At 39.8% G+C, this 17269-nt stretch overlaps 1 protein-coding gene across 1 annotated transcript in view; it reads right to left on the bottom strand.

Annotated features, from left to right (window-relative positions):
* Positions 1-1425: 1425 nt before the first annotated feature.
* The window catches only part of PDE3A (phosphodiesterase 3A), a 246164-nt gene continuing 230320 nt past the window's right edge, over positions 1426-17269 (bottom strand). The window contains exons 14-16 of the mRNA XM_085231279.1: positions 14320-14475; positions 12748-12988; positions 1426-9828 (exon numbers count right to left, since the gene is read on the bottom strand). Coding sequence (XP_085087405.1) covers positions 9581-9828; positions 12748-12988; positions 14320-14475 — 645 coding nt within the window. The 3' untranslated portion in view covers positions 1426-9580. The remainder of the gene's footprint in view (positions 9829-12747; positions 12989-14319; positions 14476-17269) is intronic.

The following is a 17269-nucleotide window of genomic DNA, read 5'->3' as shown; positions in this document are numbered from 1 at the left end:
GACTGTGCGTCACAGTCTCCTTTATGTTTTATCAGAGCAGGGGGAGAACCATGCTCATGTGTGGTCTCATTAGCAGATTTGACTGCTTCTGCTTTGTGTTTTGTTGCTCATCCCTTCCCATGGGAACCTCTTGCTGTTTGAAGAGCTCCAGAGAGAGTTCTGTGATTTCTAAAGACAAGTGCATTCTTACCTTGGTAGGCCTGCCTTTGTGATGAGAAGCACTGAATGAAAAGAGCTTTTCTCTGTCAGTCCAGCAGTGTGCTTTTTGGTCGGCAGCTGTGAATCTCTGGATTAATATAATTCCATTAAATAATTCCATACCATGAAGTTATTAAATGCCTGACACAGACCAGCTGCAGCCTCATGAGCATTTCAGTTAAAATAGAGATAACTGTATTTTTCTTTCATATCAGGACCATTCTCAACTAATACTTTCCTAATCATTGCCTGGTGCACATTTCCTTACATTTTGCTATTCCAAATTTAAGCCAGAGGACAAATAAGCTGGTGGGACTTAAAAACTGGCAGCCAGGTTTGTGGCTGATGGTTTTTCCATATTTTGAAAATTGGAATTTTTAAGTTATAGGAAAAGAGGTTTTGACTACATAGCTGATCCAGAAAATCTGTATGCAGCCATTTCAAACAACTTGGCTAAAAAGCTCTGCAGGTCTTTGATGAAAGTAGGTAATAAAACTTAAGACAAAAAAAAAGGAAAAGTTTTAGATAGCTGTAAGATGGGTTATTTTGAAAAGTATAAACAGTGATCCAAGAAACCAGGCTAGATATCAATAGTAGTATGTGCCATGGACTACCAAAATCTTTCACTGAATAATGACATGTTATCCATATTGGACTTAAAAGCAGACAGATGACAGATAATGAAATACTGGTCTTCATCAAAGAAGGATGTTAATAATGAGGCCTTCCACGGATTAGTTGAGTCACACAGCAGTTAACATGTAATATTAGTGAAATATAGCACAGAATTCTGTGGGTGAAGCTACAGATAATCAGGTACCAATAAACGTGAGCACGGGGCACAAACGCACATGAAAGAAAGCTGGCAGATTAAATGGTGGTTAAATGTATATCTGCTTTATCATACAGACAAACACTTCAGAAGAAGGACTGTATGATACATTTGTACTTGCATAGCCCTGCTGTACCCAAACTGGAGAAAATAAATGAGATGGAGAAAGGGCAAAATACCTCTTCCACATTGGCAGGTCACACAGTGGCTGCATTTCCAAGCAGGTGCTGGCCAGCTGGTGGGGCCTGTTTCAAACTATGCTCAAGTCCTCCCACAACCTGAGTGGGTGAGAGTCTGGAGAGGTGATGGGTCACCCCTGCCGGGCCTGTCAGCAAAAAGCTGAGCACTGAGAACGAGTTTGTTCGATAAAGGAGAAAGAAACACAGCAAACAGGATACCACAGAATTATATTTATGTTGTACGTTTGTCTTCACATTGCAACATCCACATTGTTCATTTTGTGACAAGTATTTCTAATAATTTTGAATACATATTTACTGTATAATACATTTTACCAAGAGGCACTTCCAGTAATTCTGGCAAAAAGGAGCTTCATTATAGTGTCTAACTTACAAAACAGTAAAAATAAATAATGTTTATCTAAAAGATTTTTTTTCCTGTACAGAATCTATTTTGTACAAAACATTGATCAGCCATTAACTAAATCACTTAACAAATACTTGTGAAGAGAATATATTAAGTATTGCTACATGTATTGAGTGCAAGATACTAGTGAAAGGAAAAGAATTATTCCATTTATGAAAATCACCTAAAAATACAAGGCCTTGTTCCTGAAGTGTTTAAAAAGGAGAAGCTCGGTTACAACAATATTGACAAGATATAAATATAAATTAACGTATGCAGTACTTAGTGAAAGGAACACTGTGTTAAAAACTGGCGTGTACAAATCCTGAACAAGATGGCACTTCTCTGCATCGCCACTTTGGTCGGCAGTTCTTTTTCAAAATATTGCTGCAAAGGAATTACAAAGATACCCAAAGCCTTCTCAAATACAGCCGTATATCAAAGCTGTATACGTAAATAGATATATTTCCCCCCTCTTTCTCTCACCTTCCGAAGCGAGCGATTCTGGGAAGGATTCATTTGGAACTATGCTGGATCTGAGCGAGCATCACATAGCCCGCCTGAGCCTCGGCACCCAGAGCAGCAGTGCAGGAGCCAAAGCCTGTGGGTTGGGACAGGAGAGGGCCGAATCCCTTGGGGCTTTCTCAATTCAAAGGCCTTGATAGGCCTCTGAGGAATTCAGAAATACAAGACTTGAATGACCGGCCCCAGTGTTTAGTGGGCCATTGAGTACTTCATACACATCCACACACTTCGCATTTTCATTCAAAGTGTCTTGACCTTGCTGAACTGTTTTCTTAATTACTTTGATTTCTTTTCTTTCTTTCTTTTTTTTTCTTTTCTTTCTTTTTTTTTTTTTTGGAAGTATAGCTTGTATTTGATGTACATACTTGCACTTTTTTACCCAGATGGCAAAATTGTGTTGGAAAGCTGTTATTTTTGAAAGGTCCCACTCTTGCTGGAGTTGCTGAGGCAAAGGTCTCAGAATGTGATTCTGCTGGAAAACGCCCTCTATGTTCTATTGAAAGCATTAACAAAAAATAAGCTGCTACCCCTCCATGAAAATGTTATCTGCTGAACAAATGTAGCCTACAGCATGAATCACATCTTTTAAAAAAGTGAACTTAAATTACTTTCTGTCATGCAGACATCTTACATCGATTACTCAAGAAAAGAGCACTTAACTTCAGAAAAGTAACGACCAAACGTACGCTAACATGGCTGAAATATTAAAAACACCATCAATGCCACAGAGCAGCTCTAAATGCCGCCTTTGATCTTTTAAATGCCATCTGCAGTACTGTATTCGGGTTTATAAACACCTAAAATGAAAACTTTGCGTTCAAATACAGCTTTTCATTGCACGTCAGAAACAAGAGGGAACTTCAGAAAGGAAAGGCAGCTTGAGCAGACGACAGGCTTCTATCTGGAGAAGTATGGACAGGCATGGTGATCCCTAACTGTTTTCTCTCTGTTCACGTCACAGAACTATTTTTCTTTGTATAAAACATGGGGGCAAAATTATTGGGATCAATGGAAAAAAAAAAAAAAAAAACCAAATCTCTTTTAAATAAATATTTTAAAGCAATGAGCATGGTCTCTTTCTAAGTATTTGCTGTGGTGAAGAAAGACAGTTGGAAAGCAAAGCTTCTAAGCCCACGGTGCTGAGCCAGCCATAGCCAGGTGGGCAAGGGATGGGATTGCATCACTGCAGGCATTTCTCTAGCTGCTCTGACAACAGCCAGCTGACACCCAACATTTGCTTCTCCCCGCGCCTCATACCGTGCCGCTCATCCCCCAAGAGAGAGAGGATGTGATGGCAGCCTCACACCTGCCTTGCTGGCATGACTCGTGCTGCCCCTTGCTTGTTTGAGCTGATTTCTGTAACTCTTCAACTAGCACAGGAGATTTCAGTCATAAAGGATACACAGCTCATGGCTGTGACAAAGTCTTTTTTCTCTGCTCTGTGCTTCCACACAGCTGGAAAGCAAAGTGCTTGCACTTTCCCATCCAGTTCACTGCTGGGAACAGCACTTCCCATGCCTGCAAATTTCAGTGTGCTCCTCAGCGCCCAGATCTCACACACCACCATAACTAGCACAGGTCTCACCTCTTGTCCAGTTGACATACTGGACTTGCATACTCTAGCCACCTGAAAATCTCAATTGAAATAAATGCTATAATTGTTTTCCTCCCCTAGCACCAAGAAAAGTTTTTTTTTAGATGACAGAACACAGAAAAACTAAAACCCTCCTTGGCTTACTTCATACTTCAGCTCAACAGCCCGTCAACACAGCCCACTGCTTACACCCAACCCCATCACCTTGATGAAAGGATCCTTTCACATGTGCACGCACTCAGGACTTGCTGCACACATCTCACGTGCTGCTGGCAGGCCTTCAAGCTGCACTGTGCTTACTGTTGCTTCAGATTTATCAAAGAAGTACTGTGAACTGGCTCAAGCTTTTGCTCTGTTGTCACTGTGGGAAAGGGTTCTCCAGAGATGTGCCAGCACTGCTGCCTGCTGGCTCCAAGGGGCTCCCATAGCTCCAAGGCTTCAGGCAGGGCTGCATAGGGGTGACATGTGCATCCTGCTGAGGAGGCGTGATGTGTTTTTCATCAAAAATCACCTGCCTGGCAGGCAAATCACACTAAAAGCCTCTGAATAAATCATAATTGGGAAGTAAATGGAGGGTAACTCTCACACTGCTGCCTCTGATGCTGCGATTCAATAACCACCACAGCATGGGCTAAAGCCCTGCTTTGATTTACCTCCAGAGGAATGTTGTTTTGCTGAATGAAAGTGATGAAATTCGAAGAAAGATTTATCATATTCATTTGTTCTCAAATGCACTGGTGCTGTTTTGCTCTAATTCAAGGTTTGCCTTCAATAATGAGTATTTTTGCTAACTCTTCCAATGACTGCTTAAGATAGCTGTCACCTCGATTTCAATTATTCCCCCATATACTCAGTAACACTTAAACGTGCAGTTTCCTCAGGAAGCCTGGAAACTGAGAACGCATCAAAGATGCATTTCCTCCTTCCTTTCAAATTTCCAGGCTTTAACTCCACTAACATTAGAAAATACTAAAATAAATAAAAGCCATTCAGATGTCAAAGGATGGTTTATTTGTTGAGCTACTTTAAAAAAAAAATAATAAAAAAAAATATTCATGCCCCTAATTGCTGGAAACAGTTCCCTTTAATGCTGCCACCATTTTGACTAACACTGCAACATCAAACTGATTAAAACCCCAGAAAACCTAGGCTTACTTCACTCCAGTGGGGGTGCATTTGATTTTGAAAGAAAAGTTAGCATGTTACACAAAGTTTGTTTCATACTGTATTATATTTTTCTTTTCTCTTTCCAAAAACAGCCACTCTGCCTCTCTCCCTGTTTGCCACAACTCGAGGCTAATTACAGCACTGCTGAGCTGAAGAACACCCATAACCTCCAACCAATATCCAGGTCTGACCCTTGCACTGCCTGTCAGCTGCAGCAGATAGGAGATGCAGGCAGCTGATTTTATCTGCCCATATGGCTTGAGACTCTCTTGCTCATGCTTATATTGAACCTTTTCTGCTTCAAACAGTGACACAGGAACATCTCAACCATAACACTACTTGAAAAAGCAATTGAAACTATTATATCTTTTATGAATCACAGATTTTCCAGCAGGCAAAAGCCTTTGCTTTCTGAGAAAGAAAACCCACAAACTCATTGCTGCCATCCCAACCTACTGAGCACTGTTTCTCTTGGATGGTTCCTCTTCAGCACGAGCCAGAGCACACCTGTACTGCCTCTCCCACACGTGGACCATTGGGTGCATCCCACTGGGGTGATGGCTGATCAAGCACCCAATGCTTTCTCTGGGTCACAGCCAAGTGGCTCATTTAAAACCAGGTTCATTTTGAAAATTGATAGCCACCCCACACCTACTCAGCTCATGGCTCAGCATGGATGCAGTACTGGATGTGAAGGTGCCCAAGCTGGGGCATGGGCTGGACAACCCTCATGGACTGTACCAAAACCAGTGCTCAGTTTGGCAGGAACAGAAGGATGCATGGATGGATGGATGGAAGAAAGGAAGGAAGGAAGGGAGGAAGGGAGGAAGGGAGGATGGAAGGGAGGAAGGGAGGAAGGGAGGAAGGGAGGAAGGAAGGAAGGAAGGAAGGAAGGAAGGAAGGAAGGAAGAGAAGGAAGGAAGGAAGGAAGGAAGGAAGGAAGGAAGGAAGGAAGGAAGGAAGGAAGGAAGGAAGGAAGGAAGGAAGGAAGGAAGGAAGGAAGGAAGGAAGGAAGGAAGGAAGGAAGGAAAGAAGGAAAGAAGGAAAGATGGAAGGGCCAGGCTGTTTCTAAAACACCAGACAGGACTTGAGGAGAACTTTCTAAAGAAAACAAATGATCTTAAAGTCCAAAAGGGAAAGCATGAAAAAGGATTTGGGAATGGAACTTGATTAGATCTCAGATTATACTTTTAGAAGCACCTATCTGAAACACTATAGACTTATCTTCCTTCCTCATTCAGACAGTCAGAATGTTAAGAACTTCTGACAGTAGAACATTAAGAGTATAAGCCCCCAAACCACCAGTCAAAAGGTTCTGAGTAAATTTTACTGTGATCTGGGATTATAACTTGATGATGTAGAGACATTCATACATGATATTAGGGTAAAAACTGATGACTAACTATACCTGCATTGGTGAAAAATGCACTCTTTGATCACAACTGCCTGGGAACCACCCACACCCTCAACATGACAGGCATTTACTTGGAGAGCCAGCACGAGTTTGCAGGCATTGGTGACGCATAGCCAATTCTCCAGCTTTCTGTAAGGGACTTTGTTCACAGAATAAGCAAAATTAAAATGCTCCAAGGAGACTGGAGAATTCCTTTGTCATAGTAAATTCCCACAACTTATTTCTCATGTATGGCTCACGTTATTTTTTAACTGCAAACACTAGACAGGGCTTTCTCTAGCATTTAACCAACCCCTTTGCATAACATACATTACAGAAACTCATATTAACATTTAAAATAGCCTACCTGAAGTCTGAATGCTTTGTTGAAGGAATTTTCTTTTCCAAAAATACTGCACAGGTTGTGGTTTATTTGGGGTTTGCACTACCAAAGGACTGCACGAAGTGGGAAACCATCAAGGTCTAGCTTCAGAAACATAGCTGCAACTGCAGCTCAGAAGTGTTGCCTCCTTTGGACTAGAAACTAGTATATAAAAAAAACCAAGAACTCCAACCACTGACAAAAAATCTGCTTCACTAGCTACTAAAAACAAACAAACAAACAAAAAAAAAAAACAAAAAAAAAAACCACAACAAAGTAAAAAACTGTATTCACACATTTGAGACAAAATCTCTCTGGCATTTCTTTGTGTTATATGTAAATCAACCTTAGGAATCCCCTGATCGTTTCCTGCCAGAAATGCAGATTGATAAGGAGTGAACACTGCAGAAATTGGATTCTACCAATAACTATATGGAGTGCAAAAAAATGTTACCTCTTACCCAGTTAACCAGTCCCAGCTACTTCTGGTTCCTTGCAGGTACTGCTTCCAGTTGGGATAAAATCAAAGATCATCTGATTTTAGGCCTGTCAGCAATCCTTCACTGTAAAAGACCTGAGTTAATAAAACTGCACTGTGAAATGATGCAAGCTGGGAGAGATTTGCTGGAATCTCAGAGAATACACGCGATGTCTCTTTCTTTTGAATGAATTCTATACTTTCAATTTAAAATAATAGTTCAGTTTGAACCTTTGTTTTTAGGATTTCATTGAAAACCACTGTCTAAATCTTTCTTCTGATAAGAGCATCCAGAGCCACGCTCTAGAGTCATTCTGTCTAAATGCATGGACAAAATTTTCTCACCAATCTCTACTGGTGAGAAACCAAACTCCTCTCTTCCAGCAAATCTCACTCTATCAGAAATGCAAAGCAGAGAGATTCTTTGAAGTGACAACATACTTTGGCTTTGGCAGAGAATGTTCTGGGGAAGGTATCAATAGGACCATGAAGTACAGTGAATGCATAACAATGGCAAAAAGTGATGGATGCAGTGTCAGCTATTTAACACAGAAAGGACTTCTCCTACAAACTCTTCCTTTCACAAGCCTTCTTACTCCCACAAACAATCCTCTTCTTGGCAAGGGGCTACAGGATTAGGATAAAAGAGAACACATAGTCTAATCATTTTTGAGAGATACTGAGCTTTATATGTATATATATATAAAGCTATATCTACATATATAGATCTTCTTGTGGGGAAAAAATAAAAACCCAAACGCTCTAAATGTTGTGGTACTGGATGGTGTTGCCAGTCCCAAAGAGCATTAATATGTAAAAGCCATGATCCTGCAGACCAGTGGCTTCCCAGAAGGGTCTGTATATATTACTTAAGACTTTTTTGTTGGGTTTGAAAATGGCTACACTATATAAAAATGCCTTTGTATTTATTTTTAAAAAATTAGCTTTACAAAAAAAAAAAAAACTTTTCCCTTTTTTTCTTTTTTTTTTTTTTTTTCCTTTTCTTAAAGATATCATTATCTACAGGAACCCATAAAAATTTTTCCATATTTACATCTAGATAGCTAATCATTGACAAATACAATATCGTGAAATAAAATATTGAAAGTGAATATTCAACCTTTTAAATAGACATTTGGCTCACAGCATAAACAACAGAGAAAAAACAAACAGAACAAAACAAAAAGATCTGCTCTTCTACAGGACCAATCTTATCCTCTCACTTGAAAAAAAAAAGTAAAAAGAAAAAAACCATTAAGTATACTGGTGGGATCAAACACGCTGCTTCTAGGCAGAACACCAGCAACAAACTGCTCCCAGCCAGCACCTTGCACTGAAATCCAAGCTCTCTGAAGCTCCTATGAGTGGTTGCTGAGACATCCGCAGGACTGGCACCATTCTCCAACCCTTCTCCTAATGCATCGTTCACATTTTATTCAGAGAAGGGGCACGATCTCCACACTCCCCTTCCTTTGCTCTCAAGAGATGGTGCTTAGCTTCACTCTTATATGGTATATTTGGCCACTGATGTGTGGAGGCATAAGGTCTGGGTGGAAAGATGGCAGTGTTGCCTCTAGTTTCTGCATATGCACACACGTTTGCTCTTTTCTGCTTCCTGCTCAAACATATATGCCATTCTTACACTCAGAGGTGGACAGAGGGTCGGGGCCTTTCACAGGCAGCATGCTGCACAATCCCTCGTGACCCTTCTGGAATAAGTGCCCTGGCACATCCTTTTGCCAGCAGTTTGGGAGGTGCTGGAGGAGGAGGAGGAGAAGGAAGATGTTCCTCACAAAGGGCTCCTCATGGGCACAAATTCTTAAAATTTAGGCCTCCTGTTCATTGTCATGTATTGGGATGTGCTACAGCTAGTCTCAAACTCTGCTATATGACATTATATCCATCCAGACACATGAGCACTCCCCTCATACACGTATATGTTGGCAGGATACATGTAAAGCTTTGGAACTTTTATCCCTCAGTATTAAGAGCAAAAGCTACTTAACTGGTACCTTGCTGTTAACTGCAAATGTGCTTTAGAAACAGCATTTCTTTAGATAACTTCCTTCTGTAAATATCACAGTGACCATAATATATCATTAAATGCATTTTGCTGAAGTGCACAGCCAAAAACCCTGGCTATATATATATATATATATATATTTATATAAATCCACTCCCCACCCCCACCCCCACCCCAAATCTCTTTAAAGAAAGTCTGTAAAAGCCGGTGTAGCAGTGTGAAAGCTTCCTTGAGCACAGGAGTTTAAACAATGTACCTCATCATAAAAAGGAAAGAGAAACAAATTAAACAGCTGTAGGCGCATAATCCCATACTTCTACAGTGTGGTGTCTAAATGCTGTGCTGGCTTGAGAAAGAGTCCGTGCACAAGTCAATCTGTCTTAAAATACTGCTGTAAATATTGTCATTGATTCGGTTCTACAGTTGTGTTCTCTTCTTCATCTCTCTTGGGCTTCCCCTTCTCCTCCTCCTCTTCCCTGATGGCCTGAATTTGTTCTGAAGATGGGTGCAGTGTGGATTGCTCCGCGCCTTGCTTCTCTGTCCCAGCTAACCTCTCCTCATCCTCAATTACTTTCTTCCACATTTTATGGTTCTGAAGCAGGTGCTGAGTGATCTGACAGTAGATTTTCCTCCTCTTGAACTTCTTCTTTCCTGTAAAATACCATGTGATATTAGTGTACTGATTTCTGTGAAGGGAGAAGAATGGATTGAAAGTGTAGGAAGTGGATAAGGGTGCATGATGACAAACAGGGACCAATAGATTTTTAAAACTGTCAACTTAAACACTCCTAAAAACTCAGACAGCCATGTCTCCCCAGACCTCTGGGAAAGAATGCTGATTTCCCACACTGATTGAACCCCAGCCTTCTCCTGCCATAGTCTGCATGCCATCCCTGACCATTCAGCTCACAGAGACATCTAGTGCCTGAATTTTTGTGCACAACAAAGGTCTTTGAGCTGTTTCCACTCACTTTCTTGGAATCAAGTGCTTCAAGACACTGGGCAACTTACTCTATACACCCACATTAATCTCTCATCCCCAGATGGATCTCTGCTTATCGCTCTGGAAAAATATTCTTGATTTTGTTTTCTCACATTTTAGCTTTGGTCTGATCAGGAGGAAAATTAATGAACATTGGTAATGAATGGATGGAACACGTTCCTGTGTTGTCTTTTCCAAGACAGAGATTTGCTGCAGCATCACTGCAATAGAGATTACCTTAAAGCTTTTGCACAACAGTGCTCCAATGGCAGAGTTTGACCACTGATGAAGTGGTCATACAGTTAAATACTAGTAGGGAGCTTACTCATCACTGGTTTTGAAGCAATCACCTCTTGTTAATCTACAGAATGCTCTTGCCATAGTTAGTTCTCAAGAACCCTGACACAACTGCACCACAAGTGTTCTGCTGTCTGAAGTGTTTTCATAGCCTGCCCAACACAATGTACCTCACCACAAAAAGAGAAGTGTCTTTTTTTTCAATGTTTCTATAGCTTATCCAACACAATGCACCACAAAAATGAAAGAGAAGATTCTTAACTCAAACTACAAAGCTTGAAAAGTTTTCTTGATCATTAACATTGGCAAGGGTAGTCATAGAACTGAAATAATAACCTCTCCAAAGACAACTGCTGATTTCTTTTTTTAAAGAAAGTGACGTAGAGGAATGTTTTGTACCAAATAAATTTGCGTGGATTAGTATTTGCAGGTTGCCTAAAGTATGCCTGTGTCAGGGTCCAAAACGTTTAGCCCTTGAAGCTTTTGAACTGGAAACAAAGAGCTTTTCACTGAGCACAGACCAAATCCAACTCAATCCTTCATTAGAAAGCCCTTGGTTCCCTGTAGGAAACCTTCAGGTTTAGCACTAATAAGAAGCCCCTGCTCTGCCAATGCCACAGCAGGACATTCTCTCCTTCGTTTCCCGGGTGACCCCGCATCTTGCCGCTACCTCAGAGACTGGTGAGAACTTGCGTGTGGTGCTAAAATTTGCCTGAATAACCAAGGAATGAGTCTGTTTAATTTGCATCCTTGCAACAAAAATTTGGGAAAACTACATGTCCATGCATAGTGATAAAAGCAATAACTCATTTTAAGCTACCTTAAGTTTTATAACTCTAAATTTAACTGAGCTTCTTCAGGGAATCAGGACCTACGTTTTCTGCAAAAACTATATTTCCATCTATCTAAATGACACCTCCATCAAGAAAAAGATCTCCACCAACACAATGCTTAATATCTATGCAACTTACATCTCAAACTTTTATTTTGTTTCACAGAGAAAAAATTATAACATCCAAAACTGTGTTGATCATGGGAAAAAATTTCCAATGACTATACCCACACAAAAGATCCTGTAGATATGTAATTAACATCCATACAGTCACAGAAAATGCAGGGAATGAGAGGAAAGCAGATTTTAACATGTATGTATGACTGAAATCAGCAACTCACATTCAGTAAGAAGGAAGGAGGAAGAATTTGTTTGGATATTTCAAACCTTTTGATATATTTATTTTTAGGGTTTTGAAAAAGATACACAGCCTAAAAGCAACAGCATGAATAATAAATATTATCACAGGGTAGAACATGGAAAAGAAAACAGAAGATGACTAAAAAATGGTCTATTTTCAAAGTGACAAGTGTTATTGTTCTGTGCTTTTAACTTAAAAGCAGCATTGTTTAACTTGTAGAGATACAAAAGAGAATATAGCAATGAGGCAAATGGTGACTGAGGATTTAAAAGTAAGGCAAGAGCTTAGAATGGATAAGTGAGGAGAACATCCTTAATCTTCCTTTTTAATATGGCAACATTAGTTCCAGTGCTTTGGGGTCTCTGCCGGTTATCAATCTCACAGCTTTCCCCCGATAATCAATTCCATAAGCCTGAATCTGCCATAGAAATGCGTAGTTCTACCTTCTATTACAGAGATGATCTTGAAGATCTGATAGATCACAAGGTGTTAAAATAAACCAGTGCGTGCTTATTTAATGCTTGCTGTTCAGTTTTGTGCACACTATCCTGCTAAATTTAAAACGTATGCGTGTATGTGTGTTTGTGTGTACGTGTGTTTGTGTGTGTGTGTGTTAACAAGAACAACATCTGAATCTTACTAGAGAATAAAGGTCACATCAGGAGACGGATATTTTAATTTTTGGTCCTAATATGGCTTATAGCAATTACCAATTTTTTTTCACTTCTCAGCTTTCCCAACAGAAAAAGGAGATGAGATTCAGTAAGCCAGGGAAGGGTGTAGGGAAGAAGAGAAAAGGTGAGGTTGTTAGAGAAAAGGCTGCGTATCAGTGTTTCACTAGGGCAATGAAGGCTGATGTTTTCTAGACATGAGATGAGATATAGGGGAGGGAGTGCTAATGTGACAACACTCCCTCCCCTATATCTCATCTCCAATTAGCTTTTTGATGATTTCACCAAGGACAGCACTGAATCTCTCTAACTTTGGAGAGGTTCACCTTGAACCTGATCTGTGATTCTACAATTTGACTGTTTAGTTTTTGATCACTGTATGGAACTTCTGTTGGAAAAAAAGAAAATAAAAGTGTGAGCAACTTACTGGATTCAGCATTTTCACAAGTTTCCATTTCTGCTGTTTCTTCCTCTTCATGCTCATCGGTGTCTCCTGATTCATCACTATCTTCTATCCATTTTCCTGGCATCAACCCTGCAGAGTCATAGGAGTTACATAGTGGTCCCACAATGTGAGTGATGAAGGATTCCTGGAGGTGTGCCAGCTGAGGAGCAGAGCGATCCATGAAAGGGCTGATAGGCAGGCCCAGGCTAGCCTCTTCATCACCCTGGAGATGAAAAATAGCAGTAATTTCTCTGAAGTGAATGGGAAAAAAAAAATGTGACACAAAAAGGAGCACTGCACACCAAGCCAACTAAAAATGATGAAAGAAAAATAGTCCTACTGGAATGCCACTTCCATAACATGCCAGCATGACATTATGACTGTACCATTACGTCAAATGCTTAATTGAATTACAGCTCTACTCTTGCAAGAGGACTCACTACCAATAGCTTGAATTTAACAAGAATGTTAGTTGATAACTATTCAAAATGATGTCCACTACTACTGACCTGCACTTTACACTGAGTGTGAAAGCTGGAAAACCAATGTTTACTTTCTTTCTTCACATTATTTTCTGGAATGTTTTCTGATTTTGATTGTTAGCTCATTCTCCTAGTAGTCAGTCATCTGTTTGCAGGGGACAAAACTGAACAACCTACCTGGAGCTACAAGCCCCAGCCACCTCATTGACCTAGTTTTCTTGTGGATTTTGTCCTTATTACACATATCTTTAAACAAAGAATTCCTTTTGGCTTTTGGTCATAATTAAGTGTTTCCTGGGAATACTAGAATGATCTCTATCAAAGTAGGCATTACTCAGAAGCAGTAAATCTTTCCCAGAAAGCTTTTTGCTAGCTTTTCTTGGGAAGAGAGGGCACAGAGGAGGGGAGGTATAGGACGACTTTTATCTCCGTCCTCCTATGACAGAAAACTGAACTTTCTTGCACTACAAAGTCTGCAAGTTACCCCTATAACATAAAAACCTCTGGTAATATCAGCAAGTGTTCAGCTGAGCAGAAATGTCAAGATTAAATGTCACCTCAGTTAAAAAAAATCCCCTTAACCAATCTTGTTATGCAAATTAATGCATTAATGCAACACAGGTATCTACATTTGAGAGCATAGATTAGAATCTGGACAGTTTCATTTCCACGAAGATATGTATTGCCTGAGTTTACCTCAATATTCCAAAAGCCAAAGACAGACAATATTACCTGGTCAAAAACATGTTGGTATCTTGAAAGGTCAACAAATGAAAGTTCAATTTTGAAGCACAGAGAAAAGATATCTCACTTCCATGTGTTGTTTTTGTTTTATTGGTTTTTATAACAATCTTCACCAAAATGTTATACTTTGCGGACACATCAGAAGCTTCAGTGCCAAATGGCACTGAAGGTCACTAGTCCAGCAAAAGGGTTGGCCAGTTGAACTCTAGGCAACTCCATCAGACTTGTTCTCTGCAATTTCACTCAGCACCAACACTAGCATACTGCAGGACTGTTTAGCACACAACATGCAACCAGAAGATACTATCTTGGACGTGCTTTTATTTACCTGTTCATAAAACTCATTGACAATGCCCTCTGTCCACTGTAGATGCAAGTCTTTACATTTTGCAGGCCCATTTATGTCAGCCAGTTTGATACACATTTGGCAAACCAGTAAGCGGTCATTCTCGTTAGTCCAGTCAATCCCAACATCATCGTTCACCTAGCAGATAGAGAAAGGAAAAGTATGACAGTAATCCTGGGTAAGAATGCATTCACAGATAAAATTCTGCCTTGGGATATCTTGCTGTTCAGCTGCTTAACAAAACCATGAGTGCAAGCAGATAAGCTAAGCTGAGGCTGGAATTTACAATTATCTGTACAATGATCTGCAGATGAATCTCTGAAAAGAAAAATCTCTGAAAAGAAAAATAAGTGAAAAACAATGAATGTTGTTGTATATTATGAATATTATTGAATATGAATATTCAATGAATATTATGACCAACTAATATTTAGCAAATAATGTCTCAATTTGAAAGCATTACTAGGAAAATAGACAAATACAACCTTTCCCTAACATTTTCCAAAAAGTTACTACCTAATTAGTGTACAAAGATAAATTACCATCAAATGCCATAGTGATTTTCTTACAGCATGAAGATGGATGTAACAGACCCACTTCCCTATTTGATCTAGGTTTTTTTTTGGAATGGATTCACTTTTTTATCCTTTTTACTTTTTCCTATACCTCCCTGCAATAAAATGTGCTATGTGCTATCAACTTCTCTAAAGCCGAAGAGTCTCAGAAAGGTTGAGGTTGGAAAGCACCTCTTGAATTCATCTTGTCCACTCCTTTTGCTCACATCTGGGCCAGTCAGAGCAGGCTGCTCAGGACTGTGTCTAGTTGGGTTTTGAGTATCTCCAGCAATCTCTCTGATCACTTTTTACCAGTATATGATCCCTCTCACAGGAAGCAAATCCATTCCTGTTCTTAAATGGGATTTCCTGCATTTCACTTTGGGCTGTTGTCCCATCACAAGATAACAATAAGCAGAGTCTGGCTCCATCTACTTCAGTCTCTCCACCAAGCAGTTATACACATGGCTGCATCCTATCAACTCTCATGGACTTGTGTGTGTCAGTTTGTTTAACCTGATCCCATTCACTGAGGACAAGCCTTCATTGCCCCAGACTTTCCAGCACATCTCAGGGATATGGGATTCCTCAAGCCACATTTTACCCAAAAAGACTGAGGCAAAAAAAAAAAAAAAGTGAAGACTTCAGCCTTTTCCATCTCTGAACAGTCAGTGATATCACCTTTTGCTACTGTTAGTCACATTTTTCCACCTCAGCTTTTTCATCTAGTTTATCTCCTAGTGGGGAGGAATTTATTTTATTATCAATTTTTTAAACTCAAATCCTCCTTGTAACATAGCTTTAATTTTCAAGCTTGCAATAGTTGAAAATGGATAGAAAGTTGTGCTATGACTAAATGAAACTTAAATGTTTCCAGTCACCAGATCCCCTGTCCCATACAGCAATGGGTTCTCAATGGTGAGAGTTTTGCCATTAATACAGATGATCTAACATAACTAGCGTTATGAGTAACCTCCCCAATACATTAATATCACGAAAGTGACACACAGCGAACTTCCTTCATTATTTCTTGTTGCTATTTTCCAGATTGCAAGCTTTTATGGGAGGAGGATGCTTACATTACATAAGTTTACACTGACTTCTATAGTCTCTCTGGCTGTAGTCCCAGTACAATGAACTGCAGTTCAGCTACTCATTCAATAACACAATCATTTAGAGCTCAGTTTATCAGAGTTGCAACACCTCCTCGCAAAGAAACGTGTGAGGTCTGCTGTGTGAGAACACTCTGGTCCAAAAAAGCCTTTTCTAACAAACCCAAATAATCTCTTTTAAGGCAGTGATTACTCAGGGAAAGCTAGGGTCAGCCACAAACACTGGTTAGTATTTTAACCTTCTCTTCCACTTTTTATTCCAAGCATGGCCATTTGGTTATTCAAGCAATCAGGACAAAGAAGAAGGTAAATATCTGTCCTTACAAATCTATAATGAGTTAGCACGACGTGATACATCAAACTGTTCTCTTATTTACCTTCAGTGTCTCAGGTAAAACCATGCTTAGTTACACAGTGATCCGTCTACTGTTGTCCTGATAGATTTAACATAAATATAGTTTTCAGCAGTCATAATTAATGCTTATTACTCTGCATTTACTGCTAGTCAAGCTTGTCCTCTTCTACAGTTAAGACAGTTTATACCTCTGTGAAGGTTTAGCTTATTTGTTGTATTTTCTTTGTCGTTGTTGGTTTTTGTTTGTTTTGTTTTCATTCTTTGCTTACCTTCACAGAAATGAATTATTTTGTCCTGTCAAAACCAAAGGATATATCCAGACAGCCTAAATTCTCTGTGCTTTACTGTCACTGTAGCCCTGACAGATGAGAATCTGCTGGAAAGCTCACTACTAAAGAAAAAATTAGTCAGGTGAAAATGGTCAAGGGGTTTAAAAGACAAAGAGAATCCCCTCTAATATCACCAGAGGCATCTGGAACATGAGGAACAGAAGTGCAGAGGGAGTTAAGATGTTTATGGATCTCCAAATAAGTTCTCTCTCTACCCTGAACCATAATTTAAGGCCTTTTTTACACCTTCTTGGAGCCTAACAAAGAGAAATGTTATAGGATAATGAAAAACAAAACCAGTCACACATTTGCAGGCTTCTAACTTTCAGGGTACAGGTCCAGCCTATGCAAGACCGCAAGAAAACATTATAGGTATGTCACTAAATCAGCTAGGAGGTCCTAATCGGGGACAGGAAACACACTGTGCTTGGTTTTATTCAAGGAATGAGAAGGCAATACCAGTTCCCAAGCAGATATTATTTAGGTAATGTACTTACAGTTTACATGAGCAATGGAGTTTATTAAAGTAACCTGACAAGTTACTATTTCCAGTAAACTGAAACTGGATTGAAACTATACAGT

This window comes from Meleagris gallopavo, chromosome 1, assembly GCF_905368555.1.
Source record: "Meleagris gallopavo chromosome 1, MGAL_WU_HG_1.1, whole genome shotgun sequence".
Lineage (NCBI taxonomy): Eukaryota > Metazoa > Chordata > Aves > Galliformes > Phasianidae > Meleagris > Meleagris gallopavo.
This window is presented reverse-complemented; position numbering and strand designations above follow the sequence as displayed.